Source organism: Coregonus clupeaformis, chromosome 19, assembly GCF_020615455.1.
Source record: "Coregonus clupeaformis isolate EN_2021a chromosome 19, ASM2061545v1, whole genome shotgun sequence".
Classification (NCBI taxonomy): domain Eukaryota; kingdom Metazoa; phylum Chordata; class Actinopteri; order Salmoniformes; family Salmonidae; genus Coregonus; species Coregonus clupeaformis.
Window position 1 is genome coordinate 25,351,062 of NC_059210.1, and position 23,703 is coordinate 25,374,764.

At 44.1% G+C, this 23,703-nt stretch overlaps 1 protein-coding gene across 1 annotated transcript in view; it reads left to right on the forward strand.

The window, feature by feature from the left end:
- Nucleotides 1–17,836, forward strand: part of slc7a5 (solute carrier family 7 member 5) — a 29,407-nt gene extending 11,571 nt beyond the window's left edge. The window contains exons 3-10 of the mRNA XM_041837211.2: nt 6,226–6,331; nt 8,963–9,007; nt 9,246–9,369; nt 9,550–9,653; nt 9,753–9,849; nt 10,072–10,221; nt 14,517–14,694; nt 14,816–17,836. Coding sequence (XP_041693145.1) covers nt 6,226–6,331; nt 8,963–9,007; nt 9,246–9,369; nt 9,550–9,653; nt 9,753–9,849; nt 10,072–10,221; nt 14,517–14,694; nt 14,816–14,871 — 860 coding nt within the window. The 3' untranslated portion in view covers nt 14,872–17,836. The remainder of the gene's footprint in view (nt 1–6,225; nt 6,332–8,962; nt 9,008–9,245; nt 9,370–9,549; nt 9,654–9,752; nt 9,850–10,071; nt 10,222–14,516; nt 14,695–14,815) is intronic.
- The last annotated feature ends 5,867 nt before the right edge of the window (nt 17,837–23,703 follow it).

Consider the following 23,703-nt stretch of genomic DNA (forward strand, 5'->3'; position numbering starts at 1 on the left):
GTGTCACTAGTCTACACACAACACCCCATAATGTCAAAGTGGAATTATGTTTTTAGAAATGTTTACAAAGTAAAATGTCTTAAATGTCTTGAGTCAATAAGTATTCAATCCCTTTGTTATGGCAAGCCTAAATAAGTTCAGGAGTGAAAATGTGCTTAACAAGTCATATAATAAGTTGCATGGACTCATTCTGTGTGCAATAATAGTGTTTAACATGATTTTTGAATGACTATCTCATCTCTACCCCACACATACAATTATCTGTAAGGTCCCTCAGTCGAGCAGTGAATTTCAAACACAGATTCAAACACAAAGACCAGGGAGGTTTTTCAATGCCTCGCAAAGAAGAGCACCTATTGGTAGATGGGTAAAAATAAAACAATTGAATATCCCTTTGAGCATGGTGAAGTTATTAATTACACTGTGGATGGTGTATCAATACACCCAGTCACTACAAAGATACAGTCATCCTTCCTAACTCAGTTGCCGGAGAGGAAGGAAACCGCTCAGGGATTTCACCATGAGGCCAATGGTGACTTTAAAACAGTTCAAATTTAATGGCTGTGATAGGAGAACAGAGGATGGATCAATAACATTGTAGTTACTCCACAATACTAACCTAATTGACAGAGTGAAAAGAAGGGAGCCTGTACAGAATATAAATATTCCAAAACATGCATACTGTTTGTAACAAGGCACTGAAGTAATACTGCAAGAAATGTGGCTAAGCAATTAACTTTTTGTCCTGAATACAAAGTGTTATGTTTGGGGCAAATCCAATACAACACATTACTGAGTAACACTCTCCATATTTTCAAGCATAGTGGTGGCTGCATCATGTTATGGGTGTGCTTGTAATCGTTAAGGACTGGTTCGTTTTTCAGGATAAAAAAGAAACGAAAGGGAGCTAAGCACAGGCAAAATCCTAGAGGAAAACCTGGTTCAGTCTGCTTGAAACCCGGTTCAGTCTGATGATTTCACCTTTCAGCAGGACAATAACCTAAAACACATGGCCAAATCTACACTGAAGTTGTTTACCAAGAAGACCGTTAATGTTCCTGAGTGGCCTAGTTACAGTTTTGTCTTAAACCGGCTTGAAAATCTATGGCAAGACTTGAAAATGGGTGTCTAGCAATGATCAACAACCAACTTGACAGAGCTTGAAGAATTTTTAAAAGAATAATGTGCAAATATTGTACAATCCAGGTGTGCAAAGCTCTTAGAGACTTACCCAGAAAGACTCACAGCTGTAATTGCTGCCAAAGGTGCTTCTACAAAGTTTTGACTCAGGGGTGTGAATACTTACACTACCAGTCAAAAGTTTGGACACACCTACTCATTCAAGGGTTTTTCTTTATTTTTCACGTTGTAGAATAATAGTGAAGACATCAAAACTATGAAATAACACATGTGGAATCATGTAGTAACCAAAAAAGTGTTAAACAAATCAAAATATGTTATATTTGAGATTATTCAAATAGCCACCCTTTGCCTTGATGACAGCTTTGCACACTCTTAGCATTCTCTCAACCAGCTTCATGAGGTAGTCACCTGGAATGGATTTCAATTAACAGGTGTTCTTAAAAGTTAATATGTGGGGGGGTATACAGAAGATAGCCCTATTTTGTAAAAGACCAAGTCCATATTATGGCAAGAACAGCTCAAATAAGCAAAGAGAAACGACAGTCCATCATTACTTTAAGACATGAAGGTCAGTCAATATGGAAAGTTTCAAGAACTTTGAAAGTTTCTTCAAGTGCAGTCGCAAAAACCATCAAGCACTATGATGAAACTGGCTCTCATGAGGACAACCACAGGATTGGAAGACCCAGAGTTACCTTTGCTGCAGACGATAAGTTCATTAGAGTTACCAGCCTCAGAAATTGCAGCCCAAATAAATGCTTCACAGAGTTCAAGTAACAGACACATCTCAACATCAACTGTTCAGAGGAGACTGTGTGAATCAGGCCTTCATGGTTGAATTGCTGCAAAGAAACCACTACTAAAGGTCACCAATAAGAAGAAGAGACTTGCTTGGGCCAAGAAACACAAGCAATGGAAGTTAGACCAGTGGAAATGTGTCCTTTTGGTCTGGAGTCCAAATTTGAGATTTTTGGTTCCAACCGCCGTGTCTTTGCATGAACGTATGATCTCAGCATGTGTAGTTCCCACCATAAAACATGGAGGAGGAGGTGTTATGGTGTGGGGGTGCTTTGCTGGTGACACTGTCTGTGATCTATTTAGAATTCAAGGCACACTTAACCTGCATGGCTACCACAGCATTCTGCAGTGATACACCATCCCATCTGGTTTGGGTTTAGTGGCTGTGTAAGGGCTATTTGACCAAGAAGGAGAGTGATGGAGTGCTGCATCAGATTACCTGGCCTCCACAATCCCCCGACCTCAACCCAATTGAGATGGTTTGGGATGAGTTGGACCGCAGAGTGAAGGAAAAGCAGCCAACAAGTGCTCAGCATATGTGGGAACTCCTTCAAGACTGTTGGAAAAGCATTCCAGGTGAAGCTGATTGAGAGAATGCCAAGAGTGTGCAAAGCTGTCATCAAGGCAAAGGGTGGCTATTTGAAGAATCTAGAATATAAAATATATTTTGATTTGTTTAACACTTTTTTGGTTACTACATGATTCCAAATGTGTTATTTCATAATGTTGATGTCTTCACTATTATTCTACAATGTAAGAAATAGTAAAAATAAAGAAAAACCCTTGAATGAGTAGGTGTGTCCAAACTTTTGACTGGTACTGTATGTAAATGAGATACATCTGTATTTAATTTTCAATACATTTGCAAAAATGTCTAACATGTTTTTACCTTGTCATTATGGGGTATTGTGTGTAGATGGGTGAGAAAATCATATATTTAATCAATTTTGAATTCAGGCTGTAACACAACAAATTGTGAAATAAATCAAGGGGTATGAATACTTTCTAAAAGCACTATATGTACACTGTGCTGGCCATCAGTGGTTGCGTTTACACAGGCAGCCCAATTCTGATATTATTTTCATTCATTATCTTTTGACCAATCAAACTCAGCCCTTGTGTCCTCTTACTGGTACTATTCCACAGTCATCTACTACTCAGTAGGAGTTCCTGAAAATATTAGGATTGGGGTTTGGGGGCATGCATCTCTATGCCTACCGCCCTGGACATGATGATCTAATCAATTTCTGATCTGATGGGATGTGGCAGCCATCTTTTTTAAATATTCCCTTGTATAAACTCAGGAATAAAGGCAGTATACCAGGTATGACCCCATTTTATTATGTCAACTCATCACCGCGCCTCTTTGGCAGCATGTGTGTGAAAGTACTAGCTGTCTTTGTGTCTGTTAACTATCCCACAGCTATAGAGAACACTCTATTGGAGTGAGTCAGAGATCTAATCTCTGTCAGAAAGGTGCAGGTAAAAGTTTACAAGAGGACAGCTCTTTTAGGGTAATCTAATGTTTCACTGGTTTGAATTAATTAACCTTTATTCATCAAACAGGGATACACTCCGTGATGTGTACACCTGAAATTGCTTGAGAAACTTGAGATACACGCACATATCACATATCACAGAGGACTTGACATGGACCAACAACACCACCACTCTTGTCAAGAGGGCGCAACAGCGTCTCTACTTCCTAAGGCGGCTGAAGAAATTCGGCATGCCACCCTGAGTCCTCTACAAATAGTACCGCTGCACCATCGAGAGCGTCTTGACTGGTGGCATCACGGCCTGGTACGGGAAATGCTCCGTCCACGACCGCAAGGCCCTCCAGCGGGTGGTGAAGACGACCCAGTACATCACTGGGAACATGCTCCCACCCATCCAGGACATCTACTCGAAACGGTGCCTGTGAAAGGCCCACAGTATCATCAAGGACCCCGAACACCCCAGCTATGAGTTGTTCTGTCCCTTACCATCTAGCAGACGGTATCGGAGCATGAGGTCTGATACCAACATGCTCAGAGACCGTTTCTATCTACAAGCCATCAGACTGCTGAACACTTGAACTGGACTGACCACCTGCACTGACTCTCCGCACTTTAGCACACATGCACTTACTCACACACACCTACACAGATTGTGTATATATATATATATATTCACACACACACACACACACACACACACATATATATATATATATATATATATATATATATATATATATATATATACACAAACATACATTCATGCTACACATACATCACAACTGATGCTACCAGACTCTTATTATTATTGCTAAATACTGCACAATTTAAACATTTGCCCCCAATCCCCCCTTCCTCAAAACACATGTAAATATTGGACTATAAATTATACTTATGCTAAAATGTTTATTCTACTGAGCTATTTACTTGGTTCGTATTCTTATCTTTTATTATTTCTTATTGTTGTTGCATTATCGAGAAGGAACCTGCAAGTAAGCATTTAATTGGACGGTGTATACCATGTGTATATTCTACATATGACTAATACAACTTGAAACATACAGCTCACCCATACATACACTGTGTGTCTGAAAGATGTGGTGTGTTCACAGTGGTAGCTCCCATTCAGACAAACTGCCTCAGGGCTCATCTGCTCTCTGCAGAGTTATGTCTGCTGGTAATACTCTGTTTATACAGGGCTATTTGGCCTCTGGGGCCCGCCTGACCCATTGTCTGCCGGTCTCCCTGCCTGACCCTAAGGCCACTGCATCCCTCCCTCTGCCTGGTACTGCAGTCATGTGAATAACTGATGGCAGGCTCCTGAGGCTTGACTGGGGCGGTCGGTGGGTCACATGAGCTGAGGCCAAGACTTGGCCTCTCATGACTCTTTTCAGTCAGTCATCTACCCAGACACACACTCACACACACAGCCTCTCACCTTTCCATCACCATCAATCTCAAGGCATTCAGAAACCTGTGTGTATATGTTGTGTGTGGAGAGCAGCCAATACGCTGTTGGGATGTTGGATGCTTGACAAAGCAGTTCCTAGCAGAGCCACAGATAGATCTACACTGAGTGTACAAAACATTAGGAACACCTGCTCTTTCCATGACATAGACTGTCCAGGTGAATCCAGGTGAAAGCAATGATCCCCTATTGATGTCACTTGTTAAATCCACTTCAATCAGTGTAGATGAAGGGGAGGAGACAGGTTAAATAAATATTTTTAAACCTTGAGACAATTGAGACATGGATTGTGTATGTGTGCCATTCACAGGGTGAATGGGCAAGACAAAATATTTAAGTGCCTTTGAACAGGGTATGGTAGTAGGTGCTAGGCACACCGGTTTGTTTCAAGATCTACAACGCTGCTGGGTTTTTCACGCTCAACAGTTTCCCGTGTGTATCAAGAATGGTCCACCACCCAAAAGACAGCCAGCCAACTTGACACAACTGTGGGAAGCATTGGAGTCAACATGGCCCAGCATCCCTGTGGAATGCATTCAACACTTTGTAGAGTCCATGCCCGACGAATTGAGGCTGTTCTGAGGGCAAAAGGGGGTGCAACTCAATATTAGGAAGGAGTTCCTAATGTTTTGTACACTCCGTGTATATAGGATTCTGGTTACCTATGAATTTGTCTCATAGAGTTTCAGTGTACTAGTTGACATTGTACAACCCTGGAAAGATCCTTTCCATGTTGGGGTGTCATGCAGGCTTTAGCAGGCTTTAGGGTTAGAGTTGGGGGACAATAAAGGTGGAAGGTCATAGTCCTACATGAAGAGGGACAGGTGGTTTCTCATGGCCCAGTGCTGGTCCTGGTTAACCATGGGCCTCTGTCTGAAACAACACACTGGCAGTTGTTTGTTCAGAGGATGTCTGGCTCTTTGGGCCGGCTGGTACTCCTGGAATGTCCATCCCTTGTGCCCCCCCTCAGGCACACGCTCCACATATTTGTCTTGTTTTCCATTTAATAAAACTGCCATTCTACCCCCCTGAGTTGTGGATTTACTGACATGCACCACATGCTCACAGACTTTTGATCTAGCTCTGAATTATATTACGGTGGTATTTTGACAGGGTATATTTGTCTAGTCTTCCGCTATTTTAACTTTCTCATGTTAATCTTAGTTTTCATGGTTCAATTATGTTATCTTGTGTTTCATCATTCCAGGGCCCTGCTCTGACACAATTCACAGGGCTGCTGATTCTGTCCACTTTTTGGTCAATAATTCAGTGTCAACTTTTGACTTACCTTTCCAACTCTTTCTTTCCTTCTTCCAGGTGACACAGTCAACCTCCTACCAGAAAATTCTTTCAAGAATTCAAATTACGACTTTGGGAACATTGGTCTAGCCCTGTACAGTGGTCTGTTTGCCTATGGAGGGTGGTAAGTACAGAGAACTTGACTGACACATCCAGGACTATTGAACACTAGGCCAGCATTTTGTCCTCCACGTAATCCCATTGTAAACCCCCTCTTAGGAGGGCTGACCAATTAAGAACTCTACTAAGTGAGCATGGTGCTCAGTTTTCTACTTCTAACACTCCCTCTTTCCCCGTTTCTCTCCCTCTTCCCTCTCCTCCCTGGTCTTTTTAGCACTATGTATTAGATGTTTTGTTGCTCTATGGGACATGAAAATGACTGTATGATTGAATACTTTATCCTCATTCTCCCTTAATGAAATCACAGCCTGTCTACAATAGATGTACACACAGTGTTCTGTTCTGTCTGTAACCACGTTTCCATCCACAGTTTTTATGGCAGTAAAGTCATACCGTATAAAAAAAAAAAAAATCACGACAGCTGTGATGGAAACAGGAAGTTTCGGTATCATTTTATAAATGCCGACAAATAATTTGTTTATTCGACATGGTGGGATCTTTTTGTGTCTGTAAAATGTATTATGCGAGAAATGGCGGTGGAAACGCCATTTCATAACCATTGTATCAAAGTAAACGCGATGATATGGTGTGTGGTCCTCCCACTACGACTCGGGAAACCATGCAGTTTATTAGGCTACAGATGAAATAAGTTACAGTTGAAGTCGGAAGTTTACATACACCTTAGCCAAATACATTTAAACTCAGTTTTTCACAATTCCTGACATTTAATCCTAGTAAAAAATTCCCTGTCTTAGGTCAGTTAGGATCACCACTTTATTTTAAGAATGTGAAATATCAGAATAATAGTAGAGTGATTTATTTCAGCTTTTATTTCTTTCATCACATTCCCAGTGGGTCAGAAGTTTACATACACTCAATTAGTATTTGGTAGCATTGCCTTTAAATGGTTTAACTTGGATCAAACGTTTCAGGTAGCCTTCCACAAGCTTCCCACAATAAGTTGGGTGAATTTTGGCCCGTTCCTCCTGACAGAGCTGGTGTAACTGAGTCAGGTTTGTAGGCCTCCTTGCTCGCACACGCTTTTTCAGTTCTGCCCACACATTTTCTATAGGATTGAGGTCAGGGCTTTGTGATGGCCACTCCAATACCTTGACTTTGTTGTCCTTAAGCCATTTTGCCACAACTTTGGAAGTATGGTTGGGGTCATTGTCCATTTGGAAGACCCATTTGCGACCAAGCTTTAACTTCCTGACTGATGTCTTGAGATGTTGCTTCAATATATCCACATCATTTTCCTTCCTCATGATGCCATCTATTTTGTGAAGTGCACCAGTCCTTCCTGCAGCAAAGCACCCCCACAGCATGATGCTGCCACCCCCGTGCTTCACGGTTGGGATGGTGTTCTTCGGCTTGCAAGCGTCCCCCTTTTTCCTAACGATGGTCATTATGGCCAAACAGTTCTATTTTTGTTTCATCAGACCAGAGGAAATTTTTCCAAAAAGTACGATCTTTGTCCCCATGTGCAGTTGCAAACCGTAGTCTGGCTTTTTTATGGCGGTTTTGGAGCAGTGGCTTCTTCCTTGCTGAGCGGCCTTTCAGGTTATGTTGATATAGGACTCGTTTTACTGTGGATATAGATACTTTTGTACCTGTTTCCTCCAGCATCTTCACAAGGTCCTTTGCTGTTGTTCTGGGATTGATTTGCACTTTTCGCACCAAAGTACGTTCATCTCTAGGAGACAGAACGCGTCTCCTTCCTGAGCGGTATGACGGCTGCGTGGCCCCATGGTGTTTATACTTGCGTACTATTGTTTGTACAGATGAACGCGGTACCTTCAGGCGTTTGGAAATTGCTCCCAAGGATGAACCAGGTCTTGGCTGATTTCTTTTGATTTTCCCATGATGTCAAGCAAAGAGGCACTGAGTTTGAAGGTAGGCCTTGAAATACATCCATAGGTACACCTCCAATTGACTCAAATGATGTCAATTAGCCTATCAGAAGCTTCTAAAGCCATGACATAATTTTCTGGAATTTTCCAAGCTGTTTAAAGGCACAGTCAACTTAGTGTATATAAACTTCTGACCCACTGGAATTGTGATACAGTGAATTATAAGTGAAATAATCTGTCTGTAAACAATTGTTGGAAAAATGACTTGTGTCATGCACAAAGTAGATGTCCTAACCGACTTGCCAAAACTATAGTTTGTTAACAAGAAATTTGTGGAGTGGTTGAAAAACGAGTTTTAATGACTCCAACCTAAGTGTATGTAAACTTCCGACTTCAACTGTATGATGAACTTCACAGGATCTTGATGCTCCTTTCCAATAAATATCAAGAGTCTTAGTCTGGTGTCATGATGATCGATGCTTGACTGCCGTCTTTGACAAATAAAAATATTCACGCTCTTATCCATAATAATCTCATCATGTAGACTAACCTACCTGTATCTGTGAGCTGTTGGTTAGAGTGCACATGCCAAGACCAGAGTAGGCCCGTTCGCTATTAATTCAACAGTTTTTGTGACAAAACTATCGGTAGAGTTTAAAATGCGATGGAAACACACCAATGGTGGAAAAATTCGCATATTGTCTTTATGCAGATTCTATAATATTTGCATGAAAATCTGTCGCCAATTGGATGGAAACCTAAACCATGTCATCCTTATCTTGCAGGAATTACTTGAACTTTGTTACAGAAGAAATGATTGAACCTTACAAGTGAGTGTCAACTCTATTCTATGTTCCCTGTAACATGCTATAGGTCAAGAATGACTCCCTATGAATTTAAAATAATTACTGGTACATGCATGTTTTATGTTAGCACGATTCTTTTGTCAGTCCGTATTAAAGTTAGAATTACATGAGATTTTCTTCCGACGTAGGTATACAAAGGAGGTATAATGTCAGAGCTGAAGAGTTTAACTGTGCGTAACCCTCACTGCCCCCTCTCCCACAGGAACCTGCCTCGTGCAATCATCATATCCCTTCCCATCGTCACTGTTGTCTACGTACTAACGAACCTGGCCTACTTCACTACTCTGAGCCCAGATGAGATGCTCAGCTCTGAGGCTGTGGCTGTGGTGAGTTCTCCCCCATACCACAACATGAAGTCTGCACATACCGTACCCTCTATGTTCCCTTAAGCATACTCAATCTCCGGCTAGAAATCCATCGCTGTGTGTCTCTGTACACACAGCCCAGTGACTGATAGATAGACAGTTTGCTGATATTATTTGTCTGTTTCTGTGTCTGTCCTTCAGGACTTTGGAAACTACCACCTGGGCCCCATGGCTTGGATCATCCCTGTGTTTGTGGGACTGTCCTGTTTCGGCTCCGTCAATGGCTCTCTCTTTACATCATCCAGGTCACACACACTGTTTCATTCACACACACCAACTATGAGTATGCTCCACTTTGGTTTGTGTGTATGTAGAATTACTATAACCCCTGTCCTCTCTGTCAGGTTGTTCTTTGTGGGCTCAAGAGAAGGCCACCTACCCAGTCTGCTGTCCATGATCCACCCCAACTTGCTGACCCCTCTGCCCTCACTCATCTTCACAGTACGTACACAAACCTCCCTCTAACCAGGGGCTTCTCAAAACCACCCCACCACCAAGGGCTCTCATCATTCAACAAGTAAAACATATTGGAAGTCAAACATTGATCCTGAGGTTTGAGGCTCAGTATTATTGTCATATTTGCTATTTTCCATGGCTGTCGTTGATAGTCACTGCTGTGTGCTACATTCACAAACCTCTCACACTTCCCTTTCTCCTTCACAGTGCCTGATGACGCTGCTGTACGCCTTCTCCAACGACATCTTCTCCGTCATCAACTTCTTCAGTTTCTTCAACTGGCTCTGTATTGCCATGGCGATCATCGGCATGATGTGGCTGCGCTACAAGAAACCTGAGCTGGAACGACCAATCAAGGTGAGAATATGTGTAATGTCTCTAACCTGTTATCAACTGATCAGGCACCAGAGAGAGAGAGAAGGGAGGGGGAGAAAGAGAGAATGGAAAAAGGAGCTGGAATTGGTTACTTGGAGGCGTAGGCTGCAGTGTGACCTGCCATGGGCATGAGCTGCTGGCTAGTGAAGGTAGAGTAGCATGTGCACTGATACAGTCGCCCTAGGACTGTTGGGCACACAGAGCCCCTTTGTGCAACTGTAGGTCCTGTGCCTGCCCCCAAAATGGACCCCTAATGGCAATCTGCCTGGTTGACATAGCGATGTGTTAATGAGGGGAGTGGCCGAGAGAGGCAGTGAAGTGAAAGAGGCCATCGCTGCACAGTGCTGGTGGTCGGATGGATCTATCTATCTATTTACCACATAAATCTGTCATGTGTGTTTGGGACTGGGTCTGGGACAGAGGACCCTATAGTGGCCTGCTCTGTGCCACCATAGAGGAGGGGGTGGAGTTTTTTTTAAACACTGTGTGACGTCACGAGAGGCTACACAGCTTTCAGCGGGATTGCTCAAGTAGTGCAAGGAGACAAGGTTCAAACAAAACAAGGATTTTATTATAGGTCTTGGGAAATTAACGAAAATATAACCAAATTCTGTTCTCTTGTGGCTCTTTAAGGATTAACAGTTCAGGGATGTCTCTTCCACATCCAAAATCATAATTCTCACTCGCTCAGATAACTTTTCCCCAGCCTTACTGTAGTCCACGTTGCAGCTAGTGGCCAACCCAGCAAAAAGTCCTTCCAAATGTATCTCACGTATTTCCACAGGTGCATATATCCAAAGGTGAGTATTTCCCAAAGGTAAGTATCTCCAAATCCTTATATTCCTCATGGAAGTGGACATGCAGCACTCTTGTCCTCCAGAGAGCCCAGGTTGGAGACTGTGTCTCTTCCCTTCCCAAACCTTCAGCTCATCCGCTCCTCATTTGTTTCAGCTGCGTGGGAAGATTGGCCATAGAGGGGTGGAGTTCCCGACCATACCAGCAGATGGAGCCATAGCTGTCTGGGTTTGCAGCCACCTCAGGGGGATGTAACGTCCCTCCAGGACACAGCCTCTCGTGACATCACACATCCCCTCCTCGGGACCGACGTCCTCGTCGGGGTAAAGGCAGCGAAGAAGGCATCACGCCGGGAGAGGGCGTCCGCATTGCCGTGGTGCTTGCCAGCCTGCTCTCTCTTCAACTCCTCCACCTCTAGGACCAGGGACTCAGCCTCCTGTTGTCTCTCCTTGAGTTTCTTACTGAACGCATCAGCCTTGGTTTTAGCAGAGTTTAGCTTCTGTTGAGCAGCTTTCAGTTCCTTCTCTCTCTCTGCCTCCGCATTCTTCATCTTGTTCTCCAACACCTTGTACCTCTCCTCTGCCTTCTTCTGGACCTCCTTACTACTGCGCAGGGTCTCCTCACACTCCTCGATGGTCCTGCGCAGCCTCTCCAGCTCCTCCTGTTGCTTATGGAAGGAGCTCTGTTGGAGTTTAGCCTGGAGGATATCTAACTCTTCTGTCTTCATGTCTAACTGTTGCTTTAACAAACGATACCTCTCAGCGGTCCCCTTCAGACCAGACAGTTCTTTGTCCAGATTCTGTAGCTCCGTCTCTGTGTCGGTCTGGGCACCTGCCATCCCTATCAGAGCCCGGGCGGGAGTGAGTAATTCGGAGGATTGCACCGGAGCCTTCCCAGGATGAGTCTTGCCTCTCCGTTTCCGAGGTACTCGGGTTATCCTCTCCTGAGACTCTCTCCAGAGTGGGTAAAAGGCTGGGCAGTCTCGTCCAATTAGGACAGGGACGGGGAGGGAATCAACCACCCCCGCCGTCGTGTGTATGGTTCCCCGTGTGCTGGTCATTGTAAGTTCAGTAATGGGGTATTCTCTGGTGTCCCCATGGACACAGGAAACTGGGAGGACTTTCCCCGGGGTCAGACACGTTGGGCCCACCAAATCCTTACGCACCAGGGTGGCCCGGCTACCAGAATCCAGTAAGGCCTCCACATCATGGTGATTCACAGTTACCGGGCAGGTGGGGGGTCGATCTGGGCCGCCATCTACGACTCCCAAGAGCGAGGCAAAACGGTGTGTGGGTGCTGAGCTGGAGGACTCCGCAGTGGGCATAGGTTCATCGGCTGGTTTCCCACACTGCCAGGAGATATGTCCCATCTCCCCACACCGGTAACACTGTCGAGTTTCCCCCTCCTGGTGTACTCTTCTTGGACCCGCCTGGTTTCTGGCTCCCCCTGGAGCCGGGATAAGTCCTGACGTGGCTGGGTTCGAGACCTTGGGGTCCTTTGGACGGGTTCTTCCCATTTGTGGTGGGGCCGCACTCCTGGGGTCTTTTTGGGAATCATTCAGCATCTCCGCTGTGGCCTGGTACTTTTCCACAGCTTCCACGGTCAGATCAGCCGTGGTCAAGGCCTGTTGACTGATGAACCGTTTTGCCTCATAAGGCAGGGCGCGTAGGTAACGATCCACCACAACGGCCTCCACCACCGCCGCTGCTGTATTCCTCTGCGGATCCAGCCATTTCCTTGCGATTCGGACAAGTTCATGCATCTGCGCCCGAGGAGGTTGGTCTGGTTGGAAGGTCCAGCTGTGAAAGCGCTGGGCCATACCAAACTTTGTGAGTCCATATCTGCTGAGGATCTCAGACTTCAGGGCATCATAGTCAGTAACCTGGTCAGGGCCCAGGTCCCGGACAGCATTCAGCGATTCCCCGGTTAGAAAGGGGGCTAACAGACCAACCCACTGTCGCTTGGGCCAGGCTTCCCTAGTGGCCGTGGCCTCAAATGCATGCAGGTATGCCTCAATGTCATCAGTAGCTCCCATCTTAGATATAAAGTCACTTGCCTTTATTGGGCGGGTATTTTGGACCACCCTCTGTCTCTGCAACTGCAATTCCTCTGCCTTCAGAAGGTTGGCTTTCTTTTGCTCCTCCAAGAGAGCCACGTTTGCTTGCATCTGGGCTTGCTGGCCAGCAACAAGGGCTTTCAATCTGTCCTCCATTTCAGTCGGCGGGGAGCCTACGGCCAACTTGGAAAACTGGGTGATCAAACCTTCGGTATCCTCCTCTGACATGCACTATTAACGCTTGAGCGTGCCTGTATTCTCCACCATCTGTGACGTCACGAGAGGCTACACAGCTTTCAGCGGGATTGCTCAAGTAGTGCAAGGAGACAAGGTTCAAACAAAACAAGGATTTTATTATAGGTCTTGGGAAATTAACGAAAATATAACCAAATTCTGTTCTCTTGTGGCTCTTTAAGGATTAACAGTTCAGGGATGTCTCTTCCACATCCAAAATCATAATTCTCACTCGCTCAGATAACTTTTCCCCAGCCTTACTGTAGTCCACGTTGCAGCTAGTGGCCAACCCAGCAAAAAGTCCTTCCAAATGTATCTCACGTATTTCCACAGGTGCATATATCCAAAGGTGAGTATTTCCCAAAGGTAAGTATCTCCAAATCCTTATATTCCTCATGGAAGTGGACATGCAGCACTCTTGTCCTCCAGAGAGCCCAGGTTGGAGACTGTGTCTCTTCCCTTCCCAAACCTTCAGCTCATCCGCTCCTCATTTGTTTCAGCTGCGTGGGAAGATTGGCCATAGAGGGGTGGAGTTCCCGACCATACCAGCAGATGGAGCCATAGCTGTCTGGGTTTGCAGCCACCTCAGGGGGATGTAACGTCCCTCCAGGACACAGCCTCTCGTGACATCACAACTGTTAATTCAATTCTCAGTCTTTGAATATCTCTCACTCATATACACACTCGCTGGTACTCATTAAGTTTGTGTGGCTCAACATCACACAGCCTTTGGCAGCCTCTGAAAAGATGGCAATTGATTACTGGTCTGATGCTCCACATGCAGCTGGATGTGAGTCAGTGTTCTGATCACAGTGTGACCAAGAGCACAAACACTCTCCCTCTCTCTCTAGTCCTCTGGATGAACGCCATTTGGTTAGTCAGCATTTCACCTCTAACCTTTGTCAGAACTTTAACCTTAGGCATTTACCTCCAGTAAACCTGATGAAAAGCAGTATTTGCTGATGAAAGCATTCTCTATTTTTAAAATATTGGATTTTAAATATTATATTTAGTATATAAAGATGATTTGCCAATTACTGTCATACAATTTCACATTATTTTACCATTTCAATTTCCTCTATGGGTTTAGTTTGAATCCAGTCATTCTCTGTGTATTTTGTTAGCGGGAGTTTCAATGTGGTTGTCTGTCCTGGTTTATTTATTCAGTATCCCATTGAAACGTTTCCCCCAGGTGAATATCCTTCTGCCGATCAGCTTCGTCCTGGCTTGTATGTTCCTTATTGTGGTGTCCATCTGGAAAACCCCTGTGGAGTGTGCCATCGGCTTTGGCATCATTGCCACGGGAATCCCAGTCTACTTCATTGGTGTTTGGTGGCAAAACAAGCCCAAATGGCTCCTTCAATTAATATGTAAGTTTTACTTATGAATTGCTTCACTGTACTCTATTGATCTATCTTCATGATGTAGTCTGTTTCTGATTATACAGTGATTTATAACTGACGGTGTGTATTTCTGTCTCTCTCTCTCCAGTCTCTTCCACGGCGCTGTGCCAGAAGATGATGGAGGTGGTACCACAGGAGTCCTAAAGAGGAGATAAAGCGACGAAGCCCCTCGACACGGAAAACCCAGTGATCGCTCATCTACCCTGCACCCCTACCCCTGAACCCAGTGATCGCTCATCTACCCTGCACCCCTACCCCTGAACCCAGTGATCGCTCATCTACCCTGCACCCCTACCCCTGAACCCAGTGATCGCTCATCTACCCTGCACCCCTACCCCTGAACCCAGTGATCGCTCATCTACCCTGCACCCCTACCCCTGAACCCAGTGTACCCCTTAACTCATCCCCTATTAATGTGTTCTTCAAGCACTCTCCAATCATTCCCCCTGATCTCCTAGTGTTGTAGTGAAGGAGAGACATGCTGCAGACTGGTGTACCCGTCAGAGCCCCTCTTTCATTCCTCCGTACCAGGCAGGGACCACGGCCAACTCCACCCTGCCCATAGGCTGTTTGAAGTGCTGGGATATCTTCAGACAGGTTTTCACTGTAAAGTATCAGTTTTAAAGGGCCAGTGCAGTCAAAAACATGGTTTTCCTGTGTTTTAGATTTCCATACTACGAGGTTGGAATAATACTGTGAAATTGTGAAAATGATCATAATGCCCATTTCGTGTAAGAGCTATTTGAAAAGACTACCTGAAATGTCTGCCTGTTTTGGTGGGATGGAGCTTTGGCCTGCCTGGTAAATTAGTTACTAGTCCAATAAGAGAGTTCCAAACCTCTCTGCCAATAACAGCTAGTTTTCAGTATTCCCCTCCCCACTCAGACCACTCCCAGTCAGTCCTAGCAAAATTCTTGTTTGAGAAATTGTATTTTGCTAAGAAGCCATTTTTGTTTCTTTTTTCCAATTTTGATTGAAAACAATCACAGTAAACTTAATTGTTACCCAGAAATATAATATAAAAACGGCTGCATTGGACCTGTAAAGATTTTGTTGATTTGTATTTTTGAATATCTTTGTACTCTTATCCAACCATGACCCACAAATGTTGTTTTTATAAGGATGATGTTACTTTTATTTTTCATATTTGAGTTGCAGAGAAATGTCCTCTGGTTTAAACTATTATTTCACTGAGGGTTTGGCATCCGTGTGTTCATGTTGCAATCTGTGCTTTCATGCAGTTGTGATGGACATTTGTGACCTGGCTTTTTGCCAATTCCTTGTAGGCCAAAGCTAGAACTTTTGTTCAGATTTTCATGGTAGACTCACTGTTTCTCAGTAATTCTGCCATTACCCAGTCAGGGAGTCAACTGCTTCCCAGTAGGGCATCATCTCTGTCTGTTACCATGGCTTCTATTTCAGCACCTTACAGGGGGGGAGTATTAATGTATTTGTAAAGAATAGCCAAACATGAAGGACCCACAAATAACCTTTGCTTATACTAGTGCCTCTGATGAAGCCAAGGCTATTCAGTTCCCCAACTACAGACACAGTAGAACTCATCTAACCCCAGAGAAGCTGAAGACCGAAGTAGACAGGTAAATGCACATGTAACAGTGATTGGAGCGTCCGTGGTATACTTCTTACGTGATAGAACTTACCCTCCCCTCGGCATCTATGGCAGACCAGACTGGTTCACTGTGCCTAGACTGTACATGTTGGAAATCCCTGCTTTGGCAGTTATTTTTGACATTCTTTGTAGATATGAATTTCTACTTGAATTAGTTTATTTTTATAGGTAGATGCAGTGGAGCTTTTTTTTAATGCTGTCAATTAACTATTTTGTAAATCCAAGGAATTCGTAGATTCCTATGAGATTTCTGGTTCACAATTATACCATGCCGGGGACATTTTAATTATAGTTATTATTACAACTATTTATCGTATACATGTTGCTTGTGTCCTGTGAAGGTCTATTACTCAATCACCAGTAGCCTTCTTACTGTACTATGTATCACTTCAGTGGACCCACAGTATCACATTAATATAATATAGCTGGTTGCAAACCTTACACATACAACATCATGGTTTTTTAATACTGGCGTAAACACAAGCTTGTGAACATAATAGTTGCCTGCTTGAGGACTTGATTTGTTCTTAGATCACAGTGAGATTGTGGGTATCAGATGCACATAGGTATTGTTGCTATAATACTACTGTTACGTTAAAGGGTTTTTATAACAGAGCAGGTCGTAACAAAGGCCCCCAATAGGAGCACTGACGTCACAGTGACTATTTTTACCTACGACGACAAGGCTGGCTAATAACCTTAGATATTGGGTTAGAATGGGCCATTGTGCCTGTGTGTGAGTGTGTATGTGTCTAAGAATAGGGTCATAGCTGTAAAGATTATTTCATTGTTTTAGTGTTTATGTGTTTATGTGTGTCTTGGTATCCTACATTAGAAAAGGTCTACTGTATGTTGTCACTACTGTCAGCCACCAACTTCATAGAAGGATTTCATTATTTTAGGGTGATAATGAGATTTGGGTGGTAAATGTTTGATGAGGTATGGACCATGGTAGTGGGAGATCGGTGGTTGCCCAGTCAAAAGGGGGGAGGCAGAGGTTAAAACCACATAGTCTTTGGATACAGATGCCTCAGAGGGTGGGACAGTGGAGACAGGACAGGAGGTGGAAAGGGGGTTGGGAAGGTTGACAAGATTATTAATTCATTGTTATTCTTATTTTTGCTGAAAGAAACTAGTGTACTGTATTAACTGAACTCGTCATCCTGAAGCTTGTCCAGACCCGTTGTATCGTTACCGTGGTAAAGTGTATGATGTGTTGTGCTATAGACCACGTGGTCGCGGTGGTAACCGTATAGCTCATGAGTCTGGTCTCCCATCAGTTTCTCGGAGGATGTGTCATTGTATGTAGAACCGCAGTATAGCAAGCTAACGCTCCAGCCATCAGAAGTAATTTAAATAGTACTGTAGAAGGTTTGTTTAGTTATTGTAGGAACTGTTCGCCCTTACATTTTTTGTCCTCTAATTTTTTACAGGGCATTTGTGAAAGTGCTTTATGAATAAATCGTATGTTTTTTTCCATACATGTATTGTCCATTTTTTTGTTTCCTTTTTCTGTGTTCTCATGTGAATAAAATAAAATGTTTCAATGCAATCCTCTCTGTAACAGATTTGTTATGTTGATTGTATATAGCCCATATGCTATATCAGTCTCTCTACCAGGTGATTTGCTAAAGGGATTAAGCAGAAGACTATAAGTAGCCTACACCAATGACTTGGTCCATCCATTTGACTTTGATCCTTGACCTCCCAGGATACATTACCGACATAGATTAAGCATAGTATTGGACTAAGAAGCATGGTCAATGGAGAATCTTCATTGAAAGCCTTTTAGTCCAGGACTAAGATTGATCAATGTCTGGGAAACCACCCCTATATGATAAAGTGGTTTGTGCTAATCATTATTATGTTGCTCAAGCCTGTATGTGTAATTACAATCATGCTACTCAGAGGGTAACCGGTTTCCTGGTTCTGCCTTGAGGGCAGAAGCCGGGATGGAATGGAATGCTGTTCTTTCTCAGCAAAGTGTGTCCTGACAAACTGGTAAATCTGTCTGTACTACACTATATTCCATACACATGCTTCACACACACTGACACATGATCATGCCCAAGGGCAGACAGAAAAGTTCCTGTTAACCTCTTAAGGATCGGACCCTTTTTTTCAATTTTTGCCTAAAATGACACACCCAAATCTTACTGCCTGTAGCTCAGGACCTGAAGCAAGGATATACATATTATTGATACCATTTGAAAGGAAACACTTTGAAGTTTGTGGAAATGTGAAATTAATGTAGAGAATATAACATTAGATCTGGTAAAATATCAAACAAAAAAACATGCGTTTTCTTTTTTTTCATGATCTTTGAAATGCAGTTTAGGCGCAATTTAGATTTTGCCCACTATATGGCAGCAGTGTGTGCAAAGTTTCAGTGAAGCATTGCAATACTGGACTATTTTGTATCAAGTCTGCCCAAATGTGCCGAATTGGTCAATTGATACATTGAAGTACATCACTATAGAGAACATACAAAAAAACAATATGGGAATACAAAATGTAAGTTTACACACTCCCAGGAATGTCATACATGATGGATCATTAGCTTATACACTAACTTTCACTCATCTAGGTGGCCGGGCGGGGTGGGTGTGGAGCCAGAGACATCAGGGGTTTAAACTGTAGAACCCAGTTCCTACATTGGAATATAAAAATGGATTTTATCCAACAAAACCATGCTACATTTTATCTCTGGGACCCTTAGGATGGCAAATTAGAGCAAGACTACTGAATGTAAGTACATTACCTTCAGAGGTGAATGTATCAAGCCAGTTGCCGTGATAAGTTTGTTGTTGTTCACTCTCAAACAATAGCATGGCATTTTTTCACTAATAGCTACTGTAAATTGGACAGTGCAGTTAGATTAACAATAATTTAAGCTTTCAGCCCATATAAGACATGTCTAAGTCCTGGAAAGTTTGCTGTTACTTACAACAGTCATGCTAATAGCATTAGCTCAACCGTCCCGTATACGGGACACCAATCCCGTAGAGGTTAAAACCAGTTTTAATGAAGACAAAAAAAACTCCCAGCTCAGAGTAGGTTTTAGGATGATGTTAAGACATTGCCCAGACAAACTGAGCCAGGAGTAAAATCAATTAATAAAATTTCTTAGCTGGTAATCACGACAGCTTGAGGTACCGCAAAGAAAAGATAGTGACGACACTCATTGACATTATTGCAAATAACTGTAATGGAGAGTCAGGAAGCAGGTGCAGTTGGTGAGTTTAATAGGAACAAACATAGCGTGAATACAAAAACAGGCGCAGCATCTCAACATTAAACAATACTACCTAATGGGTGATACAACGGAGTGTTAGATAAAGGGGAAGTAATCAGGGAGTGATGAAGTCCAGGTGTGCCTCATGATGGGGCGCAAGTGTGCGTAATGATGGTTGCCAGGTGTGCGTAATGATGGGTTGCCAGGACTGGATCTAGCGCTGGCGCGGGGGGAGCGGGGGTAGACGTGACAATTATAAACTGGGTGGTTCGAGCCCTGAATGCTGATTGGCTGACAGCCGTGGTATACCACGGGTATGACAAAACATTTATTTTACTGCTCTAATTACATTGGTAACAAGTTTATAATAGCAATAAGGCACCTCAGGGGGTTGTGGTACATGGCCAATATACCACGGCTAAGGGCTGTATCCAGGCACTCCGCTTGACTAAGAAACAACTCTATCGCTTTGGCACAGTATAGGCATCAAGTCACTTGCCAATGATGTTGCATACAACGTTTGAAAGGTCAATAATTTTCATTGAACAAAATCAAAGTTAACATATGCCCTAGATGCCTTAATTTTCCCAATTTATAAGCATGCCCAATTTAGACATTTTTCTAACAACGTGTTGCGCTCCAAATGGATAACTTGAAATAACATGATGTAGGTAAATAAATAATTGAAATAAAAACGTGTTTACGAGTGTTTTAATGATGCATCTTTCCTACAATGGCCAAAGATCTAACATGCGTTTTCCAAAACATGACGTAGAGAGAACGGACGCGTTGGAGCATGTGTTGATACTGATTCCGCGTTCAAAACAACTGAGAACGTCAGTGATCTTCAGGTCGGAAAGTCGGAGCTCTAGAAAGAGGCCCGAGTTCCCGAGTTGGAATTCTGAGTTGGATGACCGTTTAAAACTATTTTTCCTAGTCGGAGCTCGTTTTTTCCGGAGTTCCCAGTTATTTTGCACGCACTCAAGTTTGAAGTTGGAGATTTCCCAGTTTCCAGTTTTTTTTTTTTTACGTGGCATGATAGTATCAAAAGAAAGGGAGCGCTGCTTTCGGATCAGCTTTCTCCATTCAAATCTTACTTTATAATTATTTCACAATAGTGGCGATGGATCAGTTGCCACCCACGGCTGCACATTTTGAGGCGGCTTATTCTAATGTAATGCTTTCCCAATAAAAATGCACTAAATCACCGATTCAGCACATCATTGCACATGTGTTAGGCTACACATCATTAAATATATTGAGACAAATTACACACAGTAGCCTACAAGTAGCAAAATAGAACGCAATTGATTGAACATAAAATTTATTTCAATATGATTGAAATAGGCATACTGTATAGCCTACTGTTTATATTTTTATGCAGTCATCTCGGGTTTCATTTGAAGGATATTTTTATATGGCCCTTGTTTGTATCAAAGACATTGGCAACTTTGTATCTGTAGTCAACTTTGTTCTGAAGTTATGGGAGGTCACAGAGAGATGGATAATCCATGTGATTCTATGTTTAGCGAAGATCTTCTGTGTATAAAGTGATGCAGCAGGGCAAAAAATCATCTAATGACGCAATTAGCTGTTCTAGGAGTGGTCTGAGGCAGGCGTTAGATTACAATAATTTTCAAGTGCAACCTTTAGTGTTTTCTAGTGTTTTTGTCTAATTTTCTTAATCAGATTGTTTCATGCATTACTACATACACCTGGGTATAACTATTGGAATACGAATCGCTGGGTACTCACAGTCCACCCGACCTCCCCGAATTACCTGAGACGGCGTAAAGATAGACTAGCTTTTTTCGGCGAAGTGCCAAGCTGCTTGGGTGTCCTACCTGAGGGTAGGAAGCGAAGATGCTGACGGAGAGGCAGACGTGGCGGGGTCTTAGTGAGATTAAGACGCCGGGCGATTCATCCTCCATTACCGAGCATACTACTCGCCAATGTTCAATCATTAACGAACAAACTTGACGAACTCAGAGTGAGGATCTCCTTCCAGCGGGACATCAGATCCTGCAACATACTCTGTTTTTCTGAGACTTGATTTTCCTCCGACATCCAAACGGATTATATTCAACCAGCAGGTTTTAGTTTTTCGAGCGGATAGGAAGCGGGCACTCTCTGGCAAGAGCAAAGGTGGTGGGCTCTACTTTATGACCAACAACACATGGTGCGAAGAAGGATATGTACAGGAACTTGCTAGCTTCTGCTCCCCCGACTTGCAATAATTGGCCATCAAATGTCGCCCTTTTTAGCTTCCGAGAGAGTTCTCAGGGGTTATCGCCATGGCTGTGTACTTCCCGCCCCAAGCCGACACTTAAAAAAGGCTCTCAAAGGTCTTTATTGGACCCTGAACAAACTGGAGACCGCATTCCCGGAGGCAGCGTTCATTGTTGCGGGGGACTTTAACTAAAGTAATTTGAGAACCATGCTCCCAAATTATTACCAACACATCAACTGTCTAACTCGCGGAAATTATATTCTTGACCACTGCTACACGCCTTTTCGACACGGTTATAAGGCCCTCTCCCGTCATCCTTTCGGCAAATCCGACCATGACTCCATCTTGCTTCTCCCCGCCTACAAACAAAAACTCAAGAGGGAAGTTCCGGTGGTCAAGTCTGTACTGGTCTGTTCCGGGTCGCCTCTAGAGATAACATCAATGAACACGCCGATACATAAAAAAATGCATAGATGACGTGATACCGATAGTGTCTTTCAAAACGTTCCCCAATCAAGAACCGTGGATTGATAGCAGCCTTGTAGGAAAACTGAAAGAGAGAGATGCTGCTTATTAACAGGGCAAGGTGACCATGGACAATATTTTTGTTAAACAGCACAAATACGACCTACACAGATCGATCAAGATGGCGAAACACAAGTATAGTGTCAAGGGGTGGAGTGAAGTGAGATGTGGAATCACACGCAGGACACAGAGAATAAATCCAATAGTCTTTAGTGAAGTCCTTCAAAACACACCAACAACGGCCACAGGCCACAGGCGAAAAATGACGCACACTAAACTTGGCACAAAGCAAGTGTGCCCAAAGGCAGGACTCTCCAAATACAAATATGAAACAAGGAGAGAACAAAACACAACGACCAAAACTACCACACGACAGTAAAACAATTACACACAACACCTAAACTAACACAAGGAACTAAATAGGGTGCCTAATGAGACTAAACACTAAACAGGTGTGACAAACAGACAAAACCAATCAAACATGAAACATCGAACGGTGGCAGCTAGTACTCGGAGACGACGACCGCTCGAAACCTGCCCGAACAAGGAGGAGGGGCCGCCCGGCCGAAAACCGTGACAGTACCCCCCTTGACGCGCGGCTCCAGCCGTGCGCTCGCCCCCGGCCTCGGGGACGACCAGGAGGACGCGGAGCAGGGCGCGTAGGATGACCACGATGGAATTCGGTCAGAAGGGACGGGTCCAGAATGTCTCTCCTCGGCACCCAGCACCGCTCCTCCGGGCCGCACCCTCCCACTCCACGAGATATTGAGACCCCCATCCGGCGTCTCAAATCTAGGATGGCCCGAACAGTGTAGCGCGGAGCCCCTCGATGTCCAACGGGGCGGAGGAGTCTCTTCTATCTCAAAGTCCTGGAGTGGACCAGCTACCACCGGCCTGAGGAGAGACACATGGAACGAGGGGTTAATATTTTTGTAATCAATGGGCAGTTGTAACCTGTAACACACCTCGTTCAATCTCCTCAGGACTTTAAAAGGCCCCACAAACCGCCGACCCAGCTTCCGGCAGGGCAGGCGGAGGGGCAGGTTTCTGGTTGAGAGCCAGACTCGATCTCCAGGTGCGTACACTGGCCCCTCACTGCGGTGGCGGTCGGCGCTCGTCTTCTGTCGACGGATGGCTCGCTGCAGATGGACGTGTGCAGCGTTCCACGTCTCCTCCGAGCGCCGCACCCACTCATCCACAGCAGGGGCCTCGATCTGGCTCTCATGCCAAGGTGCCAGAACCGGCTGGTACCCTAACACACACTGGAAAGGGGTTAGTTTAGTGGAGGAGTGGCGGAGAGAGTTCTGTGCCATCTCGGCCCAGGGCACATATCTCGCCCACTCCTCAGGCCGGCCC